The 22,240-nt window shown below is 38.9% G+C and overlaps 1 protein-coding gene across 2 annotated transcripts in view; it reads left to right on the top strand.

The window, feature by feature from the left end:
* LOC146817881 (uncharacterized) overlaps positions 1–22,240 on the top strand; it is a 415,767-nt gene that overhangs the window by 207,853 nt on the left and 185,674 nt on the right. For both annotated transcript variants that reach the window (XM_085611368.1, XM_085611369.1), the window contains exons 4-6: positions 1,057–1,308; positions 3,920–4,015; positions 18,687–18,825. In XM_085611368.1, the coding sequence (XP_085467494.1) occupies positions 1,057–1,308; positions 3,920–4,015; positions 18,687–18,825 (487 nt within the window). The remainder of the gene's footprint in view (positions 1–1,056; positions 1,309–3,919; positions 4,016–18,686; positions 18,826–22,240) is intronic.

Consider the following 22,240-nt stretch of genomic DNA (forward strand, 5'->3'; position numbering starts at 1 on the left):
CTAGGGCCATGATTTGAATAGTGCAGCAGGTGCAGTGGCACCGGGCCAAAAAGTTGTCAGAACTCCTCTAACCTCCTAATATTGCTATATTTTACTACTAAACTGGCAGTCACATTTGCAGTTACCTGGCAGTTACCTGGCAGTGGAAAGGGGCATGATATACATGGTGCAGCAGGTGTAGTGGGACGGGGGCCAAAAGTTGTAGGGACCCCATTAAACCTAGTGCACTTCATGTAGCTACGCGTAGCTCTACTACACGAACTACGCCCAGGGTTATGTTTCAGTCTTCAGCCATTAATGAGATATTTTTATCAGCATTTTTGCAGTTCTGGAATTCAATAGATAGAATGGGGAGAGGATGTGGTCTGAAGGCTAGACTTCTGACTTTGGTGCTGGAAACCAAGGTTCAAGCTTCGGGGTCCAGTCTACATCCAGTGATTCTGGGCAAATAAATTAATCTAAAAAATAAATGAATGTGTCCGTGTGTAACGTAACCGGTGCTCATGTAAAGCGCTCCAATACCTTCGGGTCGAGTTAGCGCTATATAAATCTGCAAAAAACAGAAAGAAGGATTCTATCTGCCTCTCAATCTGTACCGCAGCCACTTCTGAAAGTGACATACTAAGCTATGTAAAGAATGTTTTTGCAACAAATGTCAAACTACACAGTGGCATGTTTATTTTCACAGAACAGATTCTATATTTATTCTACATATCAGCAACAATAATAACTTTCTTAATAAAAGAACAAAAGGTCAAGGATGTAAAAGGAGACTGTGGGGGGAGTGATTGCGCAGTGTATTACAAATAACACAACTTGCCATATGTTAGGAGGATATTGTAAGTCGCTTCATATTCTGTGACCTCATACATAACTTGCCTTTCAGCCACATTCCACTATGAGGTCTCCAATCTCCTCATTGACCCCCAATGTCTTTGAAATGTACGGAAGGAATACTTGATATGATATATAGACTCACTGAGAGACAAATAACCTGCATGTGTGTTTCTTCTGTGTTGTAATATCATGTATGTATTGCCTTCTTATTTATTGCAGCAGGATATCCATTTTCTTCTGGAATTCCATCTCAGTTTGTCGCTGCAAGACCATCGCTTATTCAGGGATACCCCGCCTCCTCGTTTCCTGTAAGCGCACCAACAGACATCACCACACAAGCTCATCATCATGGAAGCCAACCTGCCGCTGCTTGGGCAATGCAGCCTTCCATGCAGCGCAACTCCCCAGCATCTTCGCCCAGCAGTAGCCACTCAGAGACGTCAAGCAACCTTCCGCCCACCCAGAGTGCAGGTCAGTGGTGCAAGGGTTAACAAAGAGCATGCACAACACTTAGTGGCACAAATATTAAAACAAGCTTGCTAGTGGAAAACATTCATCTCATTTTTTTTTTATTAATATCATAACATAGAACAACAGGTATAAATGTTAGGGTGAAATTACCCATAATCATTGGAATTATCAATTCAACCAGGGATCATTGGTCAAGAAATCAACTGTATTAAACACAGAGACAATGACTTGCAATATAGAAGACTGTGTGAATAACAACCAGATATCATGCTCCATGCAAAGGAACAAACTCTACACACCAGATCAGACTCCAATATAATAAATAATGAACGCATATATTTGACTGGAACATTTGTAAAAGCCAATAAATTCTTATGAGACTGTGGTGTTTTTAGCAGTTTAAACAAAACAGTCAAAGTTTTGGCTTCTTGGTGCCATTTGTGCATCTCGAAGACATGATTCGGAGTCCGAAAAAAGTCCTTACATCCGAGAATATTAAGCAGAAATGCAAAATTCCCCAATCAGAGAGAGACTCTAGCAGTTCCAGTTTCAATAACAATTTGAAAAATAATAATACATAATCCAGATGTCATGACAGCAATGTACTGGCATGGTAAGACAACATTACAAATTATATCAGACATAAGAAAAAAGTTGAAGCAGTGGAATCGATCCCACAAAGTTAGTCAATTCAAGTGCTGAACTGGAAGATTTAATGAAAATTATCCAATGGCTTACCTCCATAAGGACATAATGATATTAGGGACCCATGGAAACGTTGCAGAAAATCTCTTTGGAAGATAAGTATGTGTCAACTGCACAACAAAAATGACCCATTAATAAGGCACTCCGAGAGAAAGGCATAGATTTCAAGTCACCATGAACCGAATGTATTACTAGGTGGGCAGTCACGTAACCTCAAAGTTTACCAGCAGCGCCGAAGTCCTGTTTCAGAAGAGGAGGGAGTCAAACCTACAAAGAGGAACACCGGCCACCCAAAACTTAAAGGCAAGTTTAGAATGATAGAAACTAAATTTAATGGGATGCCAATTATTTTCTAGAAAGAGGAGGGGGGTACAAATCTCAAGGAAGTATTAGTATTGAGGAGGCAAGTAACAGTTTTTATAACCTTTAAGCAGCTCAGTGAGTGCTACAAGTGAGGAAACAAAAGATGCACAAGTCTTTTAGAGTGCTACCCTACATGGAGCTCAATCAGCAAGAGCAGATAGGTACTTATTAGTTGCTTAAATCTGGGTGGTGGTGATCACTGTCTCCAACCACCCATGTTTAAAATAGAGTTTCAACCCTGTTTTAAACATGGGTGGTTGGATACAATGATCTCTAATATCTAGATGTTAGCAACAACCAAGCAATGGAGTTCATGTGGTCAAAGTAATGATTTGCTTTTCACTTAAGTAGGATCTGAGGAATTTTCAATTTGCAGATATAAAATAGGACTATGGAAAGTCTCCAAGATAAGTGGACTTTGCTCTGATTGGAGTGAGAAAATAACTGTTCCACTGAGAGGGTCTTAGGAGGTGGCATTGCAAATATGGTGAACACCCACAAAGTCATGACAAATGTAGGCATTCATGTAAAGTAGTAATGCATTTCCCCACCCTCATTAGAATTCTAAACTTACACTTACATCTACTAGCAAAGTTTGGGAAAGTTACCAAATACCTCAATTTTTAGGGGATATAAGGAAAGGGATCTCTTCACATGGAAAATATTTTCTATGTGAGGAAGGAAAAAATGGAAAGGTTTGCATTTACATATTTACCGTAACTATGCGGCAGCGGATAGCCTTTCTGACCCTCATTACAAGTCGCCCGTTAAACGGGGCTGCTTTTTTCCCACCCTGTTTTACCAATGCCAGGGATACTGATACTCTGGGGGTGGAGCAAAGTCGTCCTAGTGTAGGTTGGACCTTGTGGGTCCACTAAGAAATGAGGGTTTACAGGCTGACACCAGTAATTCCGGTGCTGATTTCCCCAGTAGGTCTTTTTTTTGACTTTGGGTTTTGTCTGGAGTTTTTGGCTGCTTTCAGGAGCGGAACACTTCAGGTGAAAGTAAAATACAGTTTATTCTGATGGGTCCGATAACTGCTGTTACAGGTCTCAGCGGAATTAAGAGACCTTTTGTAATTAGGGGGACTGGGACCTAGGGTTAATGATGACATGGTCACTCTAGGGCACCCACAAAGGTCACAGTTTTGTCCACAGTACACCTTGTGGGTTTGTTAATCCCAAAAATTGAAAAACTCTACTCTAACTGTATACTTATGCTTCCATAGGAATCCACATATTTTATCAATCGGCCTCCTAGTATGTTGAGTTATATCAGTTTCATGTGTATATCTGGTATGTATAATGTTTGACTAAGCATACTTGGAATCTGGTAGGAATAAAACATTTTGGGGGTTCAAGGAATCAATAAAGGTGTACTTTTCAATGAACAGTAGACATGTTTTGAATATGTTTTGATATCAAAATACATTTGTTTGTATTTACATCTTTCCTGTGTGCGACCATAAATAAGTCTTGATGAGCAGATATTCACATCATTGAAAAGTAATTGCTTTTCTTCAAATTCTGTTGCTTTAATGTAGTCAAAATCACAGCCCCATTGCCATCAACCGATGGGCAGATAAAGCAGAAGTTATCCAGACAGGAAGCCCAGCAAGAAGAACCACCAGCAAGCAATGGTAAATAGATGTCATAACTACAGACATCGAAAATTGTATGTAAATGCAGACCTTTAGCTGGAAAATTATTTATTTAGTTCAGAATATGTCAGAGTGCAGATAATGACTTGTTTTATTTTGCATATACTGGTTAGTTCTTGAATCCTGGAGATTTAGGTCGCCCCTGAAGAGCGCATTGGTGGAAATGGCACCTTGTTCTTTCAATGCGGGATATGGAGACTCAGGGCCTAATACACAAACTGTACTTTGTTGTTCATTTTGTAGTATTACAAAACGTACTACAAATTGCAATTCGCAAACTATTTGCAGAGTTTTCCGCCTTCTCATTACATATACTTATGTCTGCAGAGTTCTCCGCCCCACTGCAGGCTGTTCCACACACTTAAACATACATTTTAGTATCAGCTGAGAGGATAAAAGAGGAAGGGTGGATGGGAGTTATATGGGAAATTTGGCTCTCAAACAGAGGGCCAAGCAATTAAATCTCAAGTGGTGAATTACCTTATTCCACTTTTTTTTAAACCACAACGAAAACAACATTATCTAAGGAGATTTCCCCATCCAAGTAAACAGATGTGTTGATTTCCTGTAATAACTCAATGAACCAAAACTGTTTATTTCAGAATATTGTTCATCAAGGAACAACATCATATTATGCAGTGCACATGTTTTGCATAAAAAAAATTTGAAAGACACTGTGCAAACCCGAAATGTTCCAGAATTTAAACCCTGATCCACATAAAAACAATATTTCAAGATGAAAATTATTATGACAAATATAATACAACTATAAGATGCCTAAACTGTGTAGGTGTGTGTCTAGCACAGCTCACCCTATTTAAAGCCTATTTAGTCTTTATAGCTTTCTATCAACCACCTCCTTTTTATAATCATATAATTTATTCAGATGATGCCATGCCAGGGACCATCTTCTCTTAAACTAATTAGCCTTTTATCCAATTTTGCATATTGTGAAAGTACTGCGAGTGGGTTGGATATCTCCAGCATTTGGACATTTACATCCATTATAAGGAATCCCCGTGGTATGGCAGGGGTGGAAGGCTACATATGAATGTTTATATGTGCTCTAGCTGAACATCTACAACATCCAGGCCAGAAGGTTTAACAGAAGCAAACCTTAAAATAAATAAACATTGAATTTTTTTGCAGTTTTTATATAGGGCAAACATGATCCAAATGCACTAGAGTGCGTCACATTAGCACCAGATTACATTACACAAGATCAGAATTTTTTTAGGCACAGGGAGATTAAGTGATCTACCTAGAATTACAGGATGTTGAGATGATATCTGGACACAAACCGCGTTCCTTAGTTTGAAAGTCGGCAACTCTGGCCGTTAGGCCAAATCTCATGGGGTACTGAGGTTGTATGGATTCAAAAATTCAAAAAACAATACAATTAAAATAATTGAAAATGTAAAGCTCAATATATTTTCTCAAAAAGGAAACAATTATCAGTTAACAAGTTGAAACATTATGATGAGAATTAAAGAAGGGGACATTAAAAACAGTGTTGACCCATTTGATGAAAATTGACTGGAGTAGCTAGTAATAAATACAGAAGTCTTGGGAAACAAATGCTTTCTGATGAGTAACTCTTAGGGTCATCATACTGGGACCAGGGACCAAAATCAGACAGACTCGGGAGGGTGTAGTCTTTGGTTTCGTGCGTTGGCGAAGTTACTGTTGGATATCTTCGTGGAGCTCATTCTTTTGCAGTCATGATTGTCTCTAACGAGGGCTCCACTGGATCCGCTACACTATGTGGGATCTGTGGAGAAGATTAGCTTGCAAATATGAAAAGGCAGGTTAAAGTTTTTTAAATGGCTAGCCAAAGTCTAGCAAACTAAAATTAAGAAACTCTTGTTGGTAGCTTGTGAAAAAGCCAGGTTTTCAGCAGTTTCCAAAATTTCCAAATGCCAAATTTCAAATGCCTTGTAAAAAGTTCCAGTATGTGGAAGCCACCACAGAAAAAGGCTCTTCCATAAACAATTTTATGACAGAATTTGGGTACAATTAACAACTTTTGGCTAACAGATATGAGTAGACGGTTTATGTAACACCCCTGGATTTAAAAAAATAAAGGAGAGGCTGAAATTGTGTAAACAACTTTATGAAGCAGGTACATGGATTTGAATAGGATATGTTGCCTCAACAGTAACCAATGTACAGGGTAGGGTAGGAAGAAATAGGATCTCTGGCTTTAACTCCCAATGTGATCCTGACAGCATTGTTCTGGATCAATTGCAGTCTGTGTATCTGATAAGCGATTACTTCAAAAACGATATTGACTGCAGTAGTCTAACCAAAAAGATGTAAAATCATTCAACATCTATACTGTCTTAGACAGAGCGAACAGGTGAAGAATGGCTTTAGAAAATAAAGTTTAAAAAAATCTAAATTTTGACATGATGGAAATTTGATCTGACAAAGTCAGTGAAATGTCAAGTCAATTGCACAGGAATCTTACACCAGGGGAGGCTTAGGACCCAAAATGGCAGGCCAGAAAGGCAAATCTGAGAAGGGTGATCGAATAGAGGGATGAAGCATTTTGTTCTTCTCCCTATTTAATTTAAGCTGAGTTGCACTCTTCCAGCAGCACAATTTAGGAAGGCACTCATGAAATTGAGCAGCAGTATTTTGTTCATAGCCAGATAGGTGGACAATAATCTGCGTGTCATCAGAGACCAGAAATACACCAAAGCCATATATCTTAATAAGATGGGCCATTGGGTCCATATAACAGTTAAATAAAAGAGATGACAAAAGAGACCCCTGAGTGACATTGCAGAAGCCCTGTCTAGCGGTAGTGGTGGAAGATGAAAGCTCCAAGGGCTTGCCTCCTGTTTTCTGAAGTCTCAGGGACATAAACGACTTCCTGAAATCCTGCTGGTGCTGCTGGCCATCTGCGAGTTCTACCCTTGCCTGAGGTGCCTCCTCCAGTCCTGGGCCTCAGAAGTGGGTTCTGCAGCTGATTTCTACAAAAATACGACACATTACCTGGACTGTGTGAGAATTTGCCATACATCGTCCTTCAACGCAGAGGCTGCTTGATGATGAAGCTTTGCATTGACTTCAACGGGGCCGACTACGATGCTTGACTCTCTGCATGGCTCAACAATAACGCAGTAGACGCTCGATGTCGACAAAAGCTCCATCCAAGGTATTTCTTCAGCCGGCCTGCTGTCGATTGCGTTTGACCTGAACTTTTACTTTGCACTGGTCCCTGTGGACCTCAAGTAACCTTTCGCCCCTACTGACTTTTAAGCACTGTTTTCACATTTAACCTTTAAAAAATTCATATCTCAACTTCTACTTATTGGATTTTTGTAGTTTTGGTCTTGTTTTAATCAGATAGATTCTTCATTGAGTTACTGTAATCTAAGTGTTACACAAATACTTTACACATTGCCTCTTCAATTAAGCCTGACTGCTCTGTGCCAAGCTACCAGAGGGTGAGCGCGGGTTAATTTAGGGAAAGGACTTACCCTGACTAAAGTGGTGGTCCCTGCTTGGACAGGGTGCAAACCCCTGCCGACTAGAGATCCCATTTCTAGCAAAAAACAATAAGTATTGTTTTAATTGGTGGTAGCACTGGAAAGCATTTTGTTAACAATGTGCAAGGACACACCAGAATTCAGTGGAACCATTGATAGCTGGAAAGAAAGTAAAGTATTTTATTTCTAATTTCAATAAAAGGTCTGCATGATGACCGATGTTGATTTGTAGTTCTTCCTTTTCCTATGTCTCTCTTGAGATTTCTTGGTCTGTCTTCCAGTATGTTTTTCAAGCTCCTAAAGGCACACTGATATTCATTGAATCAACCATCCTCTAGCTGAACATTTTGTCCTAACCTCCATTTGTTTATAAGAATTTGTTTAGCAAGGCCATCTTACAACCAATTAAGAAAAAAGGTCCACCCAGTCACTCTGATTAATGGGTAGCAGTATAGTCATGGTACACTCATCTCTCCACCTGTAAAATATTCCGCTTTTAAGAATATATTTTAGGAAAAGTGTGCTATGAAAATACAGAGTTTTGTCCCACATATTTTCTGTGATATGTGAACCTGTTCAGACCATTTTTTCTGGAGGTTGGGACTACATTTTTCTGGGGGATCCATATGTCCCACCTGTTTGAACACTCCAGTCTGTTTGAACATGCTCAGCTGCCCACACCTATGGGTCGGCTGGTGAGTAGTGACTGGGGAGATGTTTGAGGGGGAACATGGACATGGTAATTGTCCTTTACATACCATTTTGGATGATATGATGGGAGGAGAGGGTAAGTTGCAATAGTGTTTTGCACTCATGGACTTTAAGGAAAGAACTTTGTGAAGGTTTTTTCAACACAGGACAGTTGTGACAGTCTCACTTTACATACTGTGGTTATCTAAAGAGTGGGATGCATTTTCATTAATACAGATGGTCGAATTTAGAGAACATCCATTTATCTGGTGCTTTACATACTGAGACAATGCGGCCATTCATGGCCACGGCTCTTTTTACATCCTGCCTCATTGTGCAAGCTGACGTGGGCAATGTGTGTTGTACAAACTTGAGGGCAATGTGGAAATTGCATTAAACATATGCTTTGCATGCTGGGATAATGTGGAACGTTTGATGGCACTTATTGGAGATACTGTGAACTGACATTGACAATATATGATTTACAAACATGGGGGTAACAGTAATACTGGCATGGCAATGAAAATGTACATACCCAGACAACGTGGATTGTTCCAACCAAGGCAACTAGGAAAATGGCATCGTAATGTGCCCTTTGCATACTAAGGTAAGTGTGGATAGCGATATGTCAATGTATGGCTTGCATACTTGGGAAACATTGTAGGGTACATGTAACCTCAATTGGCTGGGCCCTGATCTGGAATGTAATCTGCAATAATAATTAACCTGTATAAGCCCTCCTACATTGAGGAATGGCCTGGCATAGGGAGCAGCTCTGACTCATTTGAACATCACTGATAAACCACCAGCATAGCACAAAAGGTGTGTAGACTTAGGGCCCGTTTCAGAGTTAGGTGGAGTGGGTACTCCATCACAACAGCGACTGAGTACTCTCCTTGCCAAACTGTAGTTCAGCTTACCTCATTTAGAGTTGGGTGTACATTTAGTATGTCGGCAATGGAAACTGCTATGTGTCCGATGCCAACATGCACCTCCAATGGCTTGAAAGAGTAACGGTTGTTCGAGGTTTTGCCATTCCACCAACCGCCCTATTTAGAACAGACAGGCAAATGGTAGTTTTTCACTGTCCATCACTGCCAGGTAAATCCTGGCAATAAGGTACAGTAAAAATTGCAAAATGTCCCTCATGCCATTGCAAAAAAGTCCCATGGTGAGTATGAGAAAATTATCATTACGAGTGGGTCATTATTTCTTTTATTTTCAAAAATAAAATCCCACTTTTGGATTTCGTTTTTGAAAACAAAACAAAATGAAAGTTTGATGGACAGATGGCTCCTTCATCCCCTTTCAAAGTATTCAAGGGATGCCCTCTGGGCCAGCAGATATCTCTACATTGGGCAGGTGAATATTCCCTCAGGGTGACGGAGTACTTTACACTGTTAGCCTGACAGAGTAAATTCCCATCTGCCGAAGTCTAAATCAGACCCCTAGTGTTTCTGTGGAACATAGGAAGACTCAAAGAAACCCATTTAAAGCTGTGTATAACTAACTAAAAACAAGGAAACCATCATGCTTTGTTGTTCATGTGCCAAAATAAGCAGTGCTGCATAGCAAAGATAGAACCACAAATAAATAAATACTAGTGCAAGCTTGGTGGGGTGCCTGCAAACCTCCTGTCTCAGTCTGGAAATCTATTTTTTGTTTGGATGTTAAAAAGTAGTATTTAGTGGTCTTTTCTCAAAACAACACATGAAATTTGGCTGCATGGTAACATGCAGATGGTTTACAACTCTCCACAAGCTGAACCACCAAAAAGAACATAGGGTTTCCAGACATTTCAAAATGGTATTCAGTCAAAAGTTATACTCTTTAAAGCAAAGGAAGCTCATAAAAAATGCCAAATCAGAATGATTTTTAGTCACGATAACTTCAAAGAATGGAAAGCAAAATTATGCTCTTTAAACAATGTTGGGCCTATGTACAAAAATTATTTTTTGCAATTCCTAAATAATGAGAAATACTGAACTGCAAATTAGGAATCACTAAATATGATTTACCTATTTTCTCTTTTGACAAATAGCTATGTGTATGCATTCACAATTTTTGAATTCTAAATTGCAAGTTGCGAATCGATATGAGTCACAAATAACGACTGTCGCACCAGCAGTGAATGATGACCGTAGAAGTACCTTTACATTAAGCTGCACACCAGAAAGAAAACTTTACTTTTATCACAAGAGGAATAGAAATGATTCTGGCCAACCAGGAGCCACATGAGGGGGTTGGTAGGAAGAAGAAGCACACATTTAGCAACCAAGAGCTGAAAATTCTTGTGAGAATTTAAAGCAGAACGACCCATCAGGACAGGTTCTAGAACTCAGTAGAGTATCAAAGCAGCGTAAGTGCTGGACAGAGTAATGTCATGAATGAAATTATCTAGAAGTGGTAGGGAAGGTGGTAAAAGGCTTACTGGTCTACTCTAGGAACACGCATTATTTTAGACTACAGATTTCATGAAGCTTTGCAACATGTTACTCCTTTTGTCTCCAATCACCCAATCAGCATTCGATGTTCTCTTGGGAATAGGATCACTACCGTCTTCTGGCTGGAATACAATAGTTCACAGACGACAATGATAATTTGCAACTACATTGTAGCGGTTATGAGTTAATGTGGGGCAATTTATCATTCAGGTTTATTTTCCCATGTATTAAACTACACTTCTAACCGTCTAAAATATTAGGTTTCTAAACAATGATCTATGTAGAAACTGAAACATCAATATAATGAAAAAGGAAACATTTCAGTATAACCACCATTCATTGGGAAATAAACGAGTAAATGAATGGGTCGAATTCACGTTTCAAATGCTGCATCTCTTATGTGTAAACTCTTCTTTACACCATTAAATGACAAAAAATAATAATTTGTTAACATTGATCTTTGTGTAAGTAGAAACATTCTGTGGAAATTTGTTTTGTTATACAAAAAAAAACATAATCATGGAAAGGTCAAGAAAACAATTTATGCATGATAAACCCAGAGTCAAAATAATTTTTATTTGGATTTATTTAAACCATAAAAGAGATAAAATATTACATTCAGCACAAACAAACCTATTAAAATAAAAACATATGCAAATCAATTATCAGTACAAGGTAAATAGGTGTTTGCGCAAAGTCTTATTCAGCTCCGTTCTGCAACAGAGAACCATTTTTAACTCATATCACTTAGATTATTAGAAATGCAAATAGTATTTGTGCAAAAAATGCATAGTGCAAAACGGGAGCTAATCAATGGTAACATTAATAGATAAAATGATGCTTTGATTATATATAAAGCCAATTGAAAAATAGAAAGAGTGTTTCTAGCTATTGCAGTTCATATCCAGCTGACAGTTCAGGTCAAAGTGTTTGATTACTCATGTTCATATCTCATATTTCCCAGGTGGATCGAAGAATTTCTTCTCTTGGCTACAATCATAATAAAGATAAAAACAGTATAGCAAATCCCTTCATTCTCTAGATTACAAAAAAAAATAAAAGCATCCTCGTGAAACATAAATCTCTTTGGTAAAAATAGGGGATGCACAGACTTTTTCTAATGTCTCTGTACAAACCACAAAACAGCATAAGATGAATAGTTGACTGGGTGGCGATCTCATCACTGAAGCATTTAGGTATTTTTTTTGACCAAGCATCCCCCTTTGGGAATGCAACTAGATGATGGATGATGCCCTGCCGTAATCTTGTTAAATAAAATCTCTGTTGGGGATTTTAACCATTATCAAGTACCCCTGTACTTCCTGGGCAACCGGCCCTTGCATATATCTGGCCAAAGACGGCTTTTGGGATTCTCGGAATTCTCTATCTGCCATACTATTTTTGATAAACACACATTACATTTCATGTTTCCAGTAACGTAGAATTTTGGCAGGAATATTTACAGACACTTCATCATGAAACTTTTTTAATAGACTGTCCAAATTTGTTAGCCACAAGATCTTCTTATGATATTCAGGCATATGGCATTCATGCATACCATCCCGAGTAAATTTAGTCCCTGGCTTATTCCAGATATTATGCCAACAGCTTAGCGTGTTCAAGCAGATGGTATCTTCAAGGTAAGGCACATCTAGCTCTCCATGGGTAACAAAAGACGCTACAGAGTGGGGTACGGCCAAGAGCTTACATAAAAATAGATTTTCCTGGGTTTGTGAAAATACTGGTCTTGGTTGACCCCGCATTGCAGCTCCATATGCAGCAGAGGAAACACATTTACTCCTATGGAGTTCAATCAATTCCCCTATTGGTTCATCACCAATCTTGCTGGAACAGGGCCTTGATTGATCTGGCAATTTTTAGTTTTGCAGTACTTAAATGTGGACCCCATGTACCAAGGTGAGGAAATAGCACCCCTAGCTAAAAGACGTTTTTCACATCTTCCAATGTGTGGCTCATCAGGCAATGAACTTTCTTCCTTGGTTTTTCATTCCCACAAACCATAATAAAGGTTTTTTGTAGATTAAGTTTCAAGTCCTTTTGCTGCATATATGCTGCAAACTTTTCAATCAATGATTACAACCCATTTGCGGTTCTGGAGATCAGAACCGCATCATCAGCATATAGGACCACTGAATTGGGACAGGAACCAACCTTGGGAGTGTCCGCTTCCACCTGCTATAGCATTTTATTCTCCCCATTGATGTATAGTGACAATAGGAGAAGTGCAAGTACACAGCTTTGCTGAATACTTCTGGTGACCTTAAGGCCTGGGGTACATTCACCTCCTACCCCATATCTTATCCTTGCTGTTAAATGGACATAGAGCTAAGATAAGTGTGGGATTATATCGATTGGGGCACCCACTCAGCCAATGATTTCCATAACAATTGAACTGATAACTTTCTCCAAGCTCACTGAACTTAGAGGGGCATGTTTAAGTATTCTGAGCAAATCAGCTTTTTCATGCAGTGTTACTTTAGCCATTTGAGGCCTAGTACCTATATAAGTGATGTCTTAGTACGAACGTTTGCATTTCAAACCTATTTTATTGTCACTAAAACGTCCACTTTAATACTGCATACCCATTATAAACTATATTATTTAGCATTTTATTAAAAACTCTCCCTCAGTTTGCAATATACTTAGATCAATGTATATTAATATTAAATAAGTGTAGTAACTTTTTGAAATTAAATCAACCTACAGATGTGGTAATAATATGTTTATGTCGGAAGTAGTGTAAATTAGTGTTAAATAAAAGTCAACATTCAAAGTTGTTAATTAATTTACTTCAGGTTTCATTGTGACCAATACATGCATTATGGGTAATGTAGGACGCATGTCTAACACCAAGGGATAGCTAAAAAAATTCTTTTCGCGTTATGAGCTTGATGGCTTATCTAAAATATATTGTAAGTTCTACTTATATTTCTTAAATGTAGCTTTTACTTTATCATTATTTTAAAAAAAAATGACATACAGTACAAAACAAATTACAATCTCTGCGAACAGAACTATTAGAACAATATTTTCACTATTTCTTTAACGACAACAGCTAAAAATATCCCACCACAAACAGATGAAGTTGGTCAATCAATCAGGCAATCAATCCGAATTTGTATAGCACAGTTAATCACCCGTGAGGGTATCTAGGTGTTGGTGATTCCTCCTGTCAGACAGAAGCAGAAACTGATGATTCAGCAAATACAATTCTGCAAGAGGCAGATAATGGACCCAACAGTAAAAACACCAACCCTGCATTAGGAGACCCCCCCTAGAACTTAGAAAGAGAAAGAAGGGCTTTAAAGCCTACCGTAAGGTCCATATTTGGAGAAGTCTGGGAAAACCTCCCCCACTCCTGTACAGTTCCATGCATTGAAAAAAATCAGTGTTAAAAGGGCTACCTTCAAATTGAGTAGATGGGTAGCAAAATTAGATAAAACAATTTGGGAAGGTAAGGCAGCTGTTCTATCTGGTTGTGAAGAATTGACAATGGCTATAAAGAGTGTATTCACACTAATGGCTCAAGCCTCTGCGATACATAGGCGTCAGTAGAGACACATGAACAATCGCCACCAAATATTGGGACGTTCTGTTGAAAGGTTGGCTACAGTCACTTCAGCTGTGTGTTGGAGAACTGCTATCATTCAGGTAGTGCTAATCCACCACAGTGGTGATGTAGTAAGAAGCCTAGCCCAATTAACAAACACTGTAGAGGAAACACAAACTATTAATACAGGATTTAGGGCATGAGGGAAATTCAGTAAGAGAAACTGAGGAGGTTTCAAGTGTGAACAATAATCCTTTTGGTGAGCCTGCAACATGGTGTACTAAACGCCAAAGTGGAGGAGGACAAGGAATGGCCACACAGCATTTTTTTTTTTTAACTAATATTTTTTGATGGAGCTAGCATACATTACCACAAATAATTATATATATAATATGTATTTTGTTAATTACATAATGTATAACTCATTAGCATTCCACCGAAAGGTCAACTGCTAGATGACAATGACGCAAATAGAAATACAGATAATTTGCCTTATTTCTTGACTTTCAAAGAAAACTTTGTATTTTTTAAACAATTATGTTTTTATCCAAATCCAGATTAATATGATGACAGTCACACTGTTCATCGCCATATGAATCAGTGAATAAACAGAAACACAAATACTGGTATATACTGTTTGTTTGCTATTTCTTTTCAATTATATATGTGTGTGTATACCTTAAAAGTAGTTGTTGGTCACATCATCCCTGCACCTCCTTCTTCATCTCTAGCAACTTCATGTCCAGTGGTAGATATTCAAGAGCGGATTTTCAACATCACTTTCATCTAATTCATCACATGCCGGGTCCATTAGAAGTCTATTTCGAATGGTTAAATTATGCAGCATTGCACAGGTGGCTATGATTTTACAGCACATTGCTGGATCATATTCTAGGGCACTTCCACTTTTGTGCAGACATCTGCCTGTCAGTCAGTCAAATGTCCACTCTATAACGCTCCTTTTTTGTTTATGAGTAGAACTGTACTTCCTTTTCCTTGTTTTTTTTTTTTTGGGGTGGGGTATGACGTCATTATCCATGGCCATAATGCATATGCACTATCACCAGAAATTTAGCAAACTTGTTTTCGATATATTCACAAAATACACAAAATCTGACACGAAGGTTATATGAAACAAAACCATCTGTCTCCAAGTTTCCCATATAGTCTACAATGTCTAAAGATGTAAGAATCGTATTGAGCAACTAGGTAGGTGATCAGGCATGTGGCATTGCACACTATTTGTATATATAAAGAGTGGGGACTCTTTCGATTTCGATACATGCGATCAGAGGGTGTGACCATTAGATCAGGTGCACAGTCTACACATTCAATCACTTATGGAAAATTATCTACATCATAGAATTGGAACTACAAAGTGAGTATTTATTGTTGCCAACATTGCATCTAGAAAAGTCTTAAATCCTGCATAAAGCATTCTGAGATAGCTCACCTGCAGCTGCAACTGTCTGTCCGTAGCTTCCAGATGCTAAAATATGTAAGCTACACATAACCTGAATGAGGGTAAGGAATTGCTCCACTGCATGGAGTAGGCCTGCATTGTACAAGGTCCAATTCATTAATTAAATTAAAAGTTACTTCTCCACTAAACCAATACCAAGCATAAACCTTCTCATCTATTTGATCAAATATTCACCATGTGTCTGAAAATCCTCTCTCATCTCCTCCTGTTGGGTTCCAAGATTCTGCATCCCTCTCACTACAGCGTAGAGTGCCGCGAGTGCCGCGATTGTGAAAGTTGCAATGCATTTTGGGCCACCTTTTGTTCTGTGTTTTGGTTGCTTCCTGCTTATATGTTGCTAATTCCCGATATTTAGGTATCAAACGTTCCTTAATTTGCAGATTACAAATTGTTCAGAATCTATAGTTTGATTAACTATGGTTGATCGTCATCATTTCAGTCATCAACCCTCTCTGAAAACTTCACACTGGCAACTTATAAATAATCACATCTACTTAAACGCTTTGTGTCTGGATCACAAAACTGTTTACAGCTCACTGCCTTTTCTTTTTTAGAAAACGACTTTAAGGTACGTTATATCACATCACCTCATCAAGTTACATTTCAAATCTTTTTCAATTTGTTTGGCCATAGTGTGACATTGTACAAATGCACCACTAAATGCGAACAACTCAAAACTGAGTTTGGGGTGCACATGGTTTTGTGAGTTTCACAGTCAATGTGATTTCAAACTGTGGCCAATGGGTCAACTGGCTTTTATTTATAAAGTTTCACACTTTCAGGTTCAAGCAATAAACTTACTTTTTTCAATGGTCTCAAAGCGGGAGGACATTTAAGTAAAACATGTCCACAAGGTGGGTGCTTTGGCGTTGCTTGGAATCATTGGTGAGCAGGATGCAGTGAGATTTACCATTGTTCTCTTCGTCAGTGTAGTGCTGTTGGCAGTGGGAAATCTTCTGCTCCAAGTGGAAGACCAGCACTAGCAATCTTCTTCTCAGCTGCTACATGTTCTGTTGTGCTATTTTATGTTATGAATGTTTGTATTGCCCTTTTTTGGTCACTAGAATGACCAACTCGTGCTGAAGCAATCTGGAGATTGAGTGCATACTGCATGGTTTGTGTCTTTATTGCTGGCCAGACTCAGGATAACAGTGTATTGCCATATCTTGTGTGCTGTGGTGCTGGAATATTCTTGGTTGTGAAGGCGCATGGGGCCCATGAGCATGTATTAGTCCTGCTGTGTGTTGTACTTATTCAGTTATTAAGATTCCAGTTTGCTTTGTTGTAGGCCCATTATGTTTCTGTGGTGTGCCTTGACCATCTCCGGGTATTTTCATATTTGCGGTGTTTCTTTTAAATCTTGGTTGCTGAGCTTTATTACTGTCTGCTTTGATTTCATATTACATGAGGGTGATGGTTGTCCATTACCAAATTTTGAAATGGGGTGGTGTCCCTCGAAGAGCCTTACATTGTCATCTACTTGGTTTTGGCATTGCGCTGTTTGCTAGAGGATGCTGGAGTCTCTTTCCAGTGTGTTACATTGCATCCTGACAGGGGTTACAGTTGTAGTATGCTGGGCGTTGCTATTGGAGGGATTTTAGAGGTTGCCTCTGTGAGGTGATGTGGCTAGGATGTTCTACAGCCAAATCATACAATTTCACCATTTGGTTTCTTACTCCATTAAGGTGTACATCACTCTGAAGGTTCTTTTGGGCTGTATTTTTGAGAGCCTAACATTTGATATTTAACATCGTGTTTGGTGCTACATTATTTCTGTGAGTGTGGCATATTGCCTGTGATATCTTAGGGAACATTGGGTGTTTAGAATGTGGAATTTGCTTGTAAAATGTACAGTTGTTGATAACCTGCCACATTATTTTAGACTTTTGCTTAAGTAGAATTATGTTTTGGTGATGTGTTGATTGAGGGTTTGGTTTTTTCGTCTAGGTTTCTCTGTCTAGTGCATTCTGATTAGAAAAGTGAGCATTGTGCGAAATATCTGAGTCAGTTTATGTTAAAGAGTGCAATATGGTTCTTAATCTGCCATTGCTGTTTCATTCGTTTCATGAGAGTGTTGCATGTTCTCCCAGTGTGGTCCTTTAAACTGTGATCAATTGTGCTCTGTTGTTCCTGAGCCACTGATATTATGTTGTTACTGCTCCTTGTTTGTTCTGTTGTTGTGATGGTTTGGTGTTCCTCAGTGTTGAGTTTGTGGATCTCAGTACATTGTCACATGAGGCATTCCAATAGACTCTCAATGCCGTTGCAGTAAAACACAGTCTGACTGGTTGTATTCTGTGTTATGTAAAAGTTTTCCACTGAGATGCCATTGGCTGCTTCTATTAAAGTGATTGTAGAGAGAGTTGGTTTTGTTCTATTTGTTTCAATGGGTTTTAAGGCATAGGGTCTTATTGACCTGTAAGTGCATTTTGCGATCTTATTTGTGTTGAATCACGTGATACCTTTGTTATTGTGTTAGTTGGCTGAGAGGGTGGCGTGCATATTTGTTGTGTGCTATATTGTTGTTATGTTGTTGTGGTCTGTTGGTTTGTATCCTGCTGTGTTTTTGTGCTGCATTATTGCAATATGCTTTTGTTGTGTTGTCTACAGTAGGGATGTTGCATTCTGTTTTGAGTGTTTTGTTGTGATGTACCCTGTCATGTTTTAAGTGTGTTATTATCTCGCTTTTTGCATGTTATTGTGTTTTGTTCTGTTGTTTACTTTAAATATGTCAACAAATGTTCCTACATTTCCAGCTGAAAGGAGCCCATGCCTTTAAAGTTCCAGTGACAAGCAATCATTTATCACTGTCTAAGGTGGTAAAATAGCATTGCTTCCATCTCTTTAACTATTTAAGACACAAGTCAGCCCACACTGTGGCAGAGACAAAGCACTCATAGCACTCTCTTTATGTGATATGTCCCTCTATAAAAAGTAAATTGGTTCATGAATGTTATCTCCTTAGACGAAAGGAAGTTGGAGAAAGATTCTGGACCTAAGGCGTTATCTCCTGTTAAGGAAGAAGAAAAGGAAGAACATACAGCAAACCAAATCCCCCTTTCTCCTTTTGGTGTCAGACCAAGAACTGGAAACCATGAAGAGAGGTGAGGAACATATAATCTATTTCAAGTGCACATGTAGTGTTATTGTCATTGGAATCATTTTGTCTGTTCTAGAGCATACGTGTCCCCTGAGTGCCACCTTGAGGGCTGCTGTTAGGGCACAGGTTAAAAATGAAGAGAGAATTAATATGAGGAGCAGTGAAACTCATCTCTGGGATGAAGATGTAAGGGGTGACACAATTTTCAGCAGTGCAGAGATTTCAGTTGCTAAGGATGACTGATAGAACATTTGTTAACGTGATAGCTAATCTTAAATGGCATGAGGTAAATAATGATTAAAAACATACCTCCGCAAGTAAGGCAACAGCGTGAATTTATTTCAGTTTTGTATCTCAAACACAACATTTGAGATGTCATCTTTTGTACTGGGATCGTGTAAATCTTCGGTGGCATCATAAACTGAAGATTTAATGTGTAGGTTGTTGCAAAGTCCCAAGAGGAAGATTGACGCAATTTAAGAGAGCACTCTTTCCCACTCAGATGAACAATCCTAACACAATCTATCACTACAGAAATACAATGTTGATATTTTCAGGTAAAAACAGAGAAACATAAAGGATTGACAATGTATCTATGTATGTAAAATATGAAATGATAGAAATATAGGCATGATATAATTGTAGACACATTTGAGATGCCAGCAGTGATGTCATCAATGAAGTCGTTTAACATGTGATGAGTGATGTAATATGTGAGGTCATAAGCAGTGAATGGCTGGGGCAGAAATTGTAGTTAGCTCAGTAAACTATAACTGGTGGGTGAATATCAGTGGTTTGTTGGTTTTTTAAATGTAAATTTGTGTCTTATTTCAACACCTAACTATAGCTTCACTTTCACCTTGGTTTTTTTTCAGTAAAGTTTGAGGTTTTTTTCACATAAGCTAAGGTCTTATTAACATATCTAATTATACTGCCCATTTAACTCTTAGCTTTTTTCAGTGAGTTTCTGTTCTTTTATATGTAAGGTAAGATCTTATTACCATTACTAACTTTACCCTTGATTTAACCTTTGTATTTTTTCAGTGAATATCTGTTTTTTTTTTTATCATACTCAGCCAACTCCGGTCAGGTCCTGCACCCAACTATGCTGGCGGCCAGGTCCTGCACCCAACCCTGCCAAGGCTGGCCAACCCCCATTACGCATGGCTGAAGGCCTTCCATGGTTGAGGTGCCACCTTTGGTTTGTTGGGATAGGCCATGCAACCAAACCCGGCTACAAGGATTGGCTGTTCATGGGGAGTTTGGAACAGGACCTGTAGCCAAATCCAGCTGTGCACAGTTGGCGGAGGCTTGCAGCTCGTCCTACTGCACTAGGGCAAAGGCTGCAAGCAGCAGGGTTGGTGTGCTATGGCATGGTGGACGCCGATCCTGCAAAACCCTTGCTGCTCATGGCCCACGGCTGTGTGCAAAGGTGTCAACTGCCCATGGCGGGATGTCTGTAGAGCCTCACTATAGGCCAAGCAAGGCAAAAGTATGTATATAGATATACATAAAAAGATATGCATATACAGATATGTGCACTTACATAGATAACAAAGAAAATATAAATGTATCTTTATTATAAAAAGAACAACTTACTTTTGTGTTTTGAAAGTTTTGCAGTTTATTGTGCTTTTTTATTTTATTTTTTTACGAAAAACCAATGAAAAAATATTAATTTAGTGACACTAGTGCTTTGAGAAAAAAATGGGAGGAAGAACTAGGTTAACTGCAAAAAAAACCTATCTCTTGCAAGATTTTTTATGAAGTCGAACTTGATCAAGGCAAGCACTCATGTTCTGCTGTTTAGAATATATCACCTTTTCACACATTGTACAAACAAATCCAACTGTTTGAATCAGGGATTGGTGACTTCCTGATGTTCCTGCAAAATGTCACCTGGCAACCTTCTCAAGCAGGGATGGCATGATGTATGGCTGAAGTTATTATACCTGCCTCTTCAATCATTTTCTTTCTCAATGATTAACTCTTTCTCATGCCAAGCAATAAGATGCTTTGTATGGATGTTGTTCCAAAATTGTATTTGCTCCTTTTTTCTCTGTTGAGTTTTTTTCACACTGGAAGCAGGTTACATACTTTGATGTAAGTTTATTTTCACCAGGCGGAATATTGAAAAATTTCCATACTATAGATTCAGGTGGAGACTTGGAAACTTCATCTCTAGATACTAATGAGGCCAAAATATTAGAATTCGATATCACTCTGGAGGGAGAAGCCAATGTCTTAAAATCACTGGCTTGAGATAAAGCTGCAGGTTCAGACAAAATACCGTTAGGGTTTTTTAAAGTATTTTTCTCAAAACTAGCTAAGGATCTGATAGAAATTCTTGTTAGGGTCCAACGAGATAGGACTCCACCTACCTCATGGGGGAAGGGTGGACACTAATATAGTGATCTTCAGAAAACAGTGAAGCCACCAAATAAACCTGTGTCTTACAGGCAGATATCTCTGATCAATGCTGACACCAAACTGTACTCAGAGATGCCTGCAACGTGCATGGGGAGGGTCATCGCCAAAGGGGTCTCGCCCTGGCAGCATGGGTTCATACCGGGGAGAGGGACCACAGAACATATCAGACGTGTTATTACACTATTTGACATTGCTGAGGTGACCGGGAACCCTTTGGCTATGATCCTCTTCGATGCAGAGAAGGCATTTGATGGAGTATCCTGGGGTTACGTCTGGACTGTGCTCAGGCTAAAAGGGTTTGGGTCAGGCCTGACTAAGGCCACCGGGTCATTGTAACAGAATCCATTTGCCCAACTTCAAATCATGGACTAGAATCAGGTGGAATCGCGATAAGTAGTGGGACAAGGCAGAGTTGTCCCTACTCCCCCATTCTTTTTGCTCTGTACGCTGACCCTATGAACAAACAATTGTAAAGAAATTAGGTTATTAAACCAGTGAGGGTGAATCACTACAAAACAAATGTTTTAGTGTATGCAGACCACAGTGCTTTGTTAACAACTGATCCACAAAATGTGCTGGCTGAAGTTGAAAAAGTGGCTGAGAAACTTTGGATACTCTCAGGATATCATCATAATAGAGAAAAAATTCAGGTTATTTGCACTGGTAATGTTGTTATGTCAGACAATCGTGGAGTACATAATGCTACTTATTTAGGGATTACAATCTTGAGTGAGCTCCATCTATGTGTTAAATCTTAATCCATTTCCAGGGTAGGTCAGCAAAGATCTGAGGTAGGGATTATATTTTACCCAAGCTGGCAGACGTAATGTGTTAAAAATGAGTGTGCTTCCTAAAGTTTTATATCTATTTAGAGCCACATCACTAGTTAGAGGGGCAGAGGGTCAAAAAACTGGACGCCATTTGCACTGACTTTTTTAGCAGTATAAAAGGGCACGCCAGGCTCTAAAATATCTATCCCTCCCCATAGT

Source organism: Triturus cristatus, chromosome 6 (assembly GCF_964204655.1).
Source record: "Triturus cristatus chromosome 6, aTriCri1.1, whole genome shotgun sequence".
In the NCBI taxonomy this organism is placed as follows: domain Eukaryota; kingdom Metazoa; phylum Chordata; class Amphibia; order Caudata; family Salamandridae; genus Triturus; species Triturus cristatus.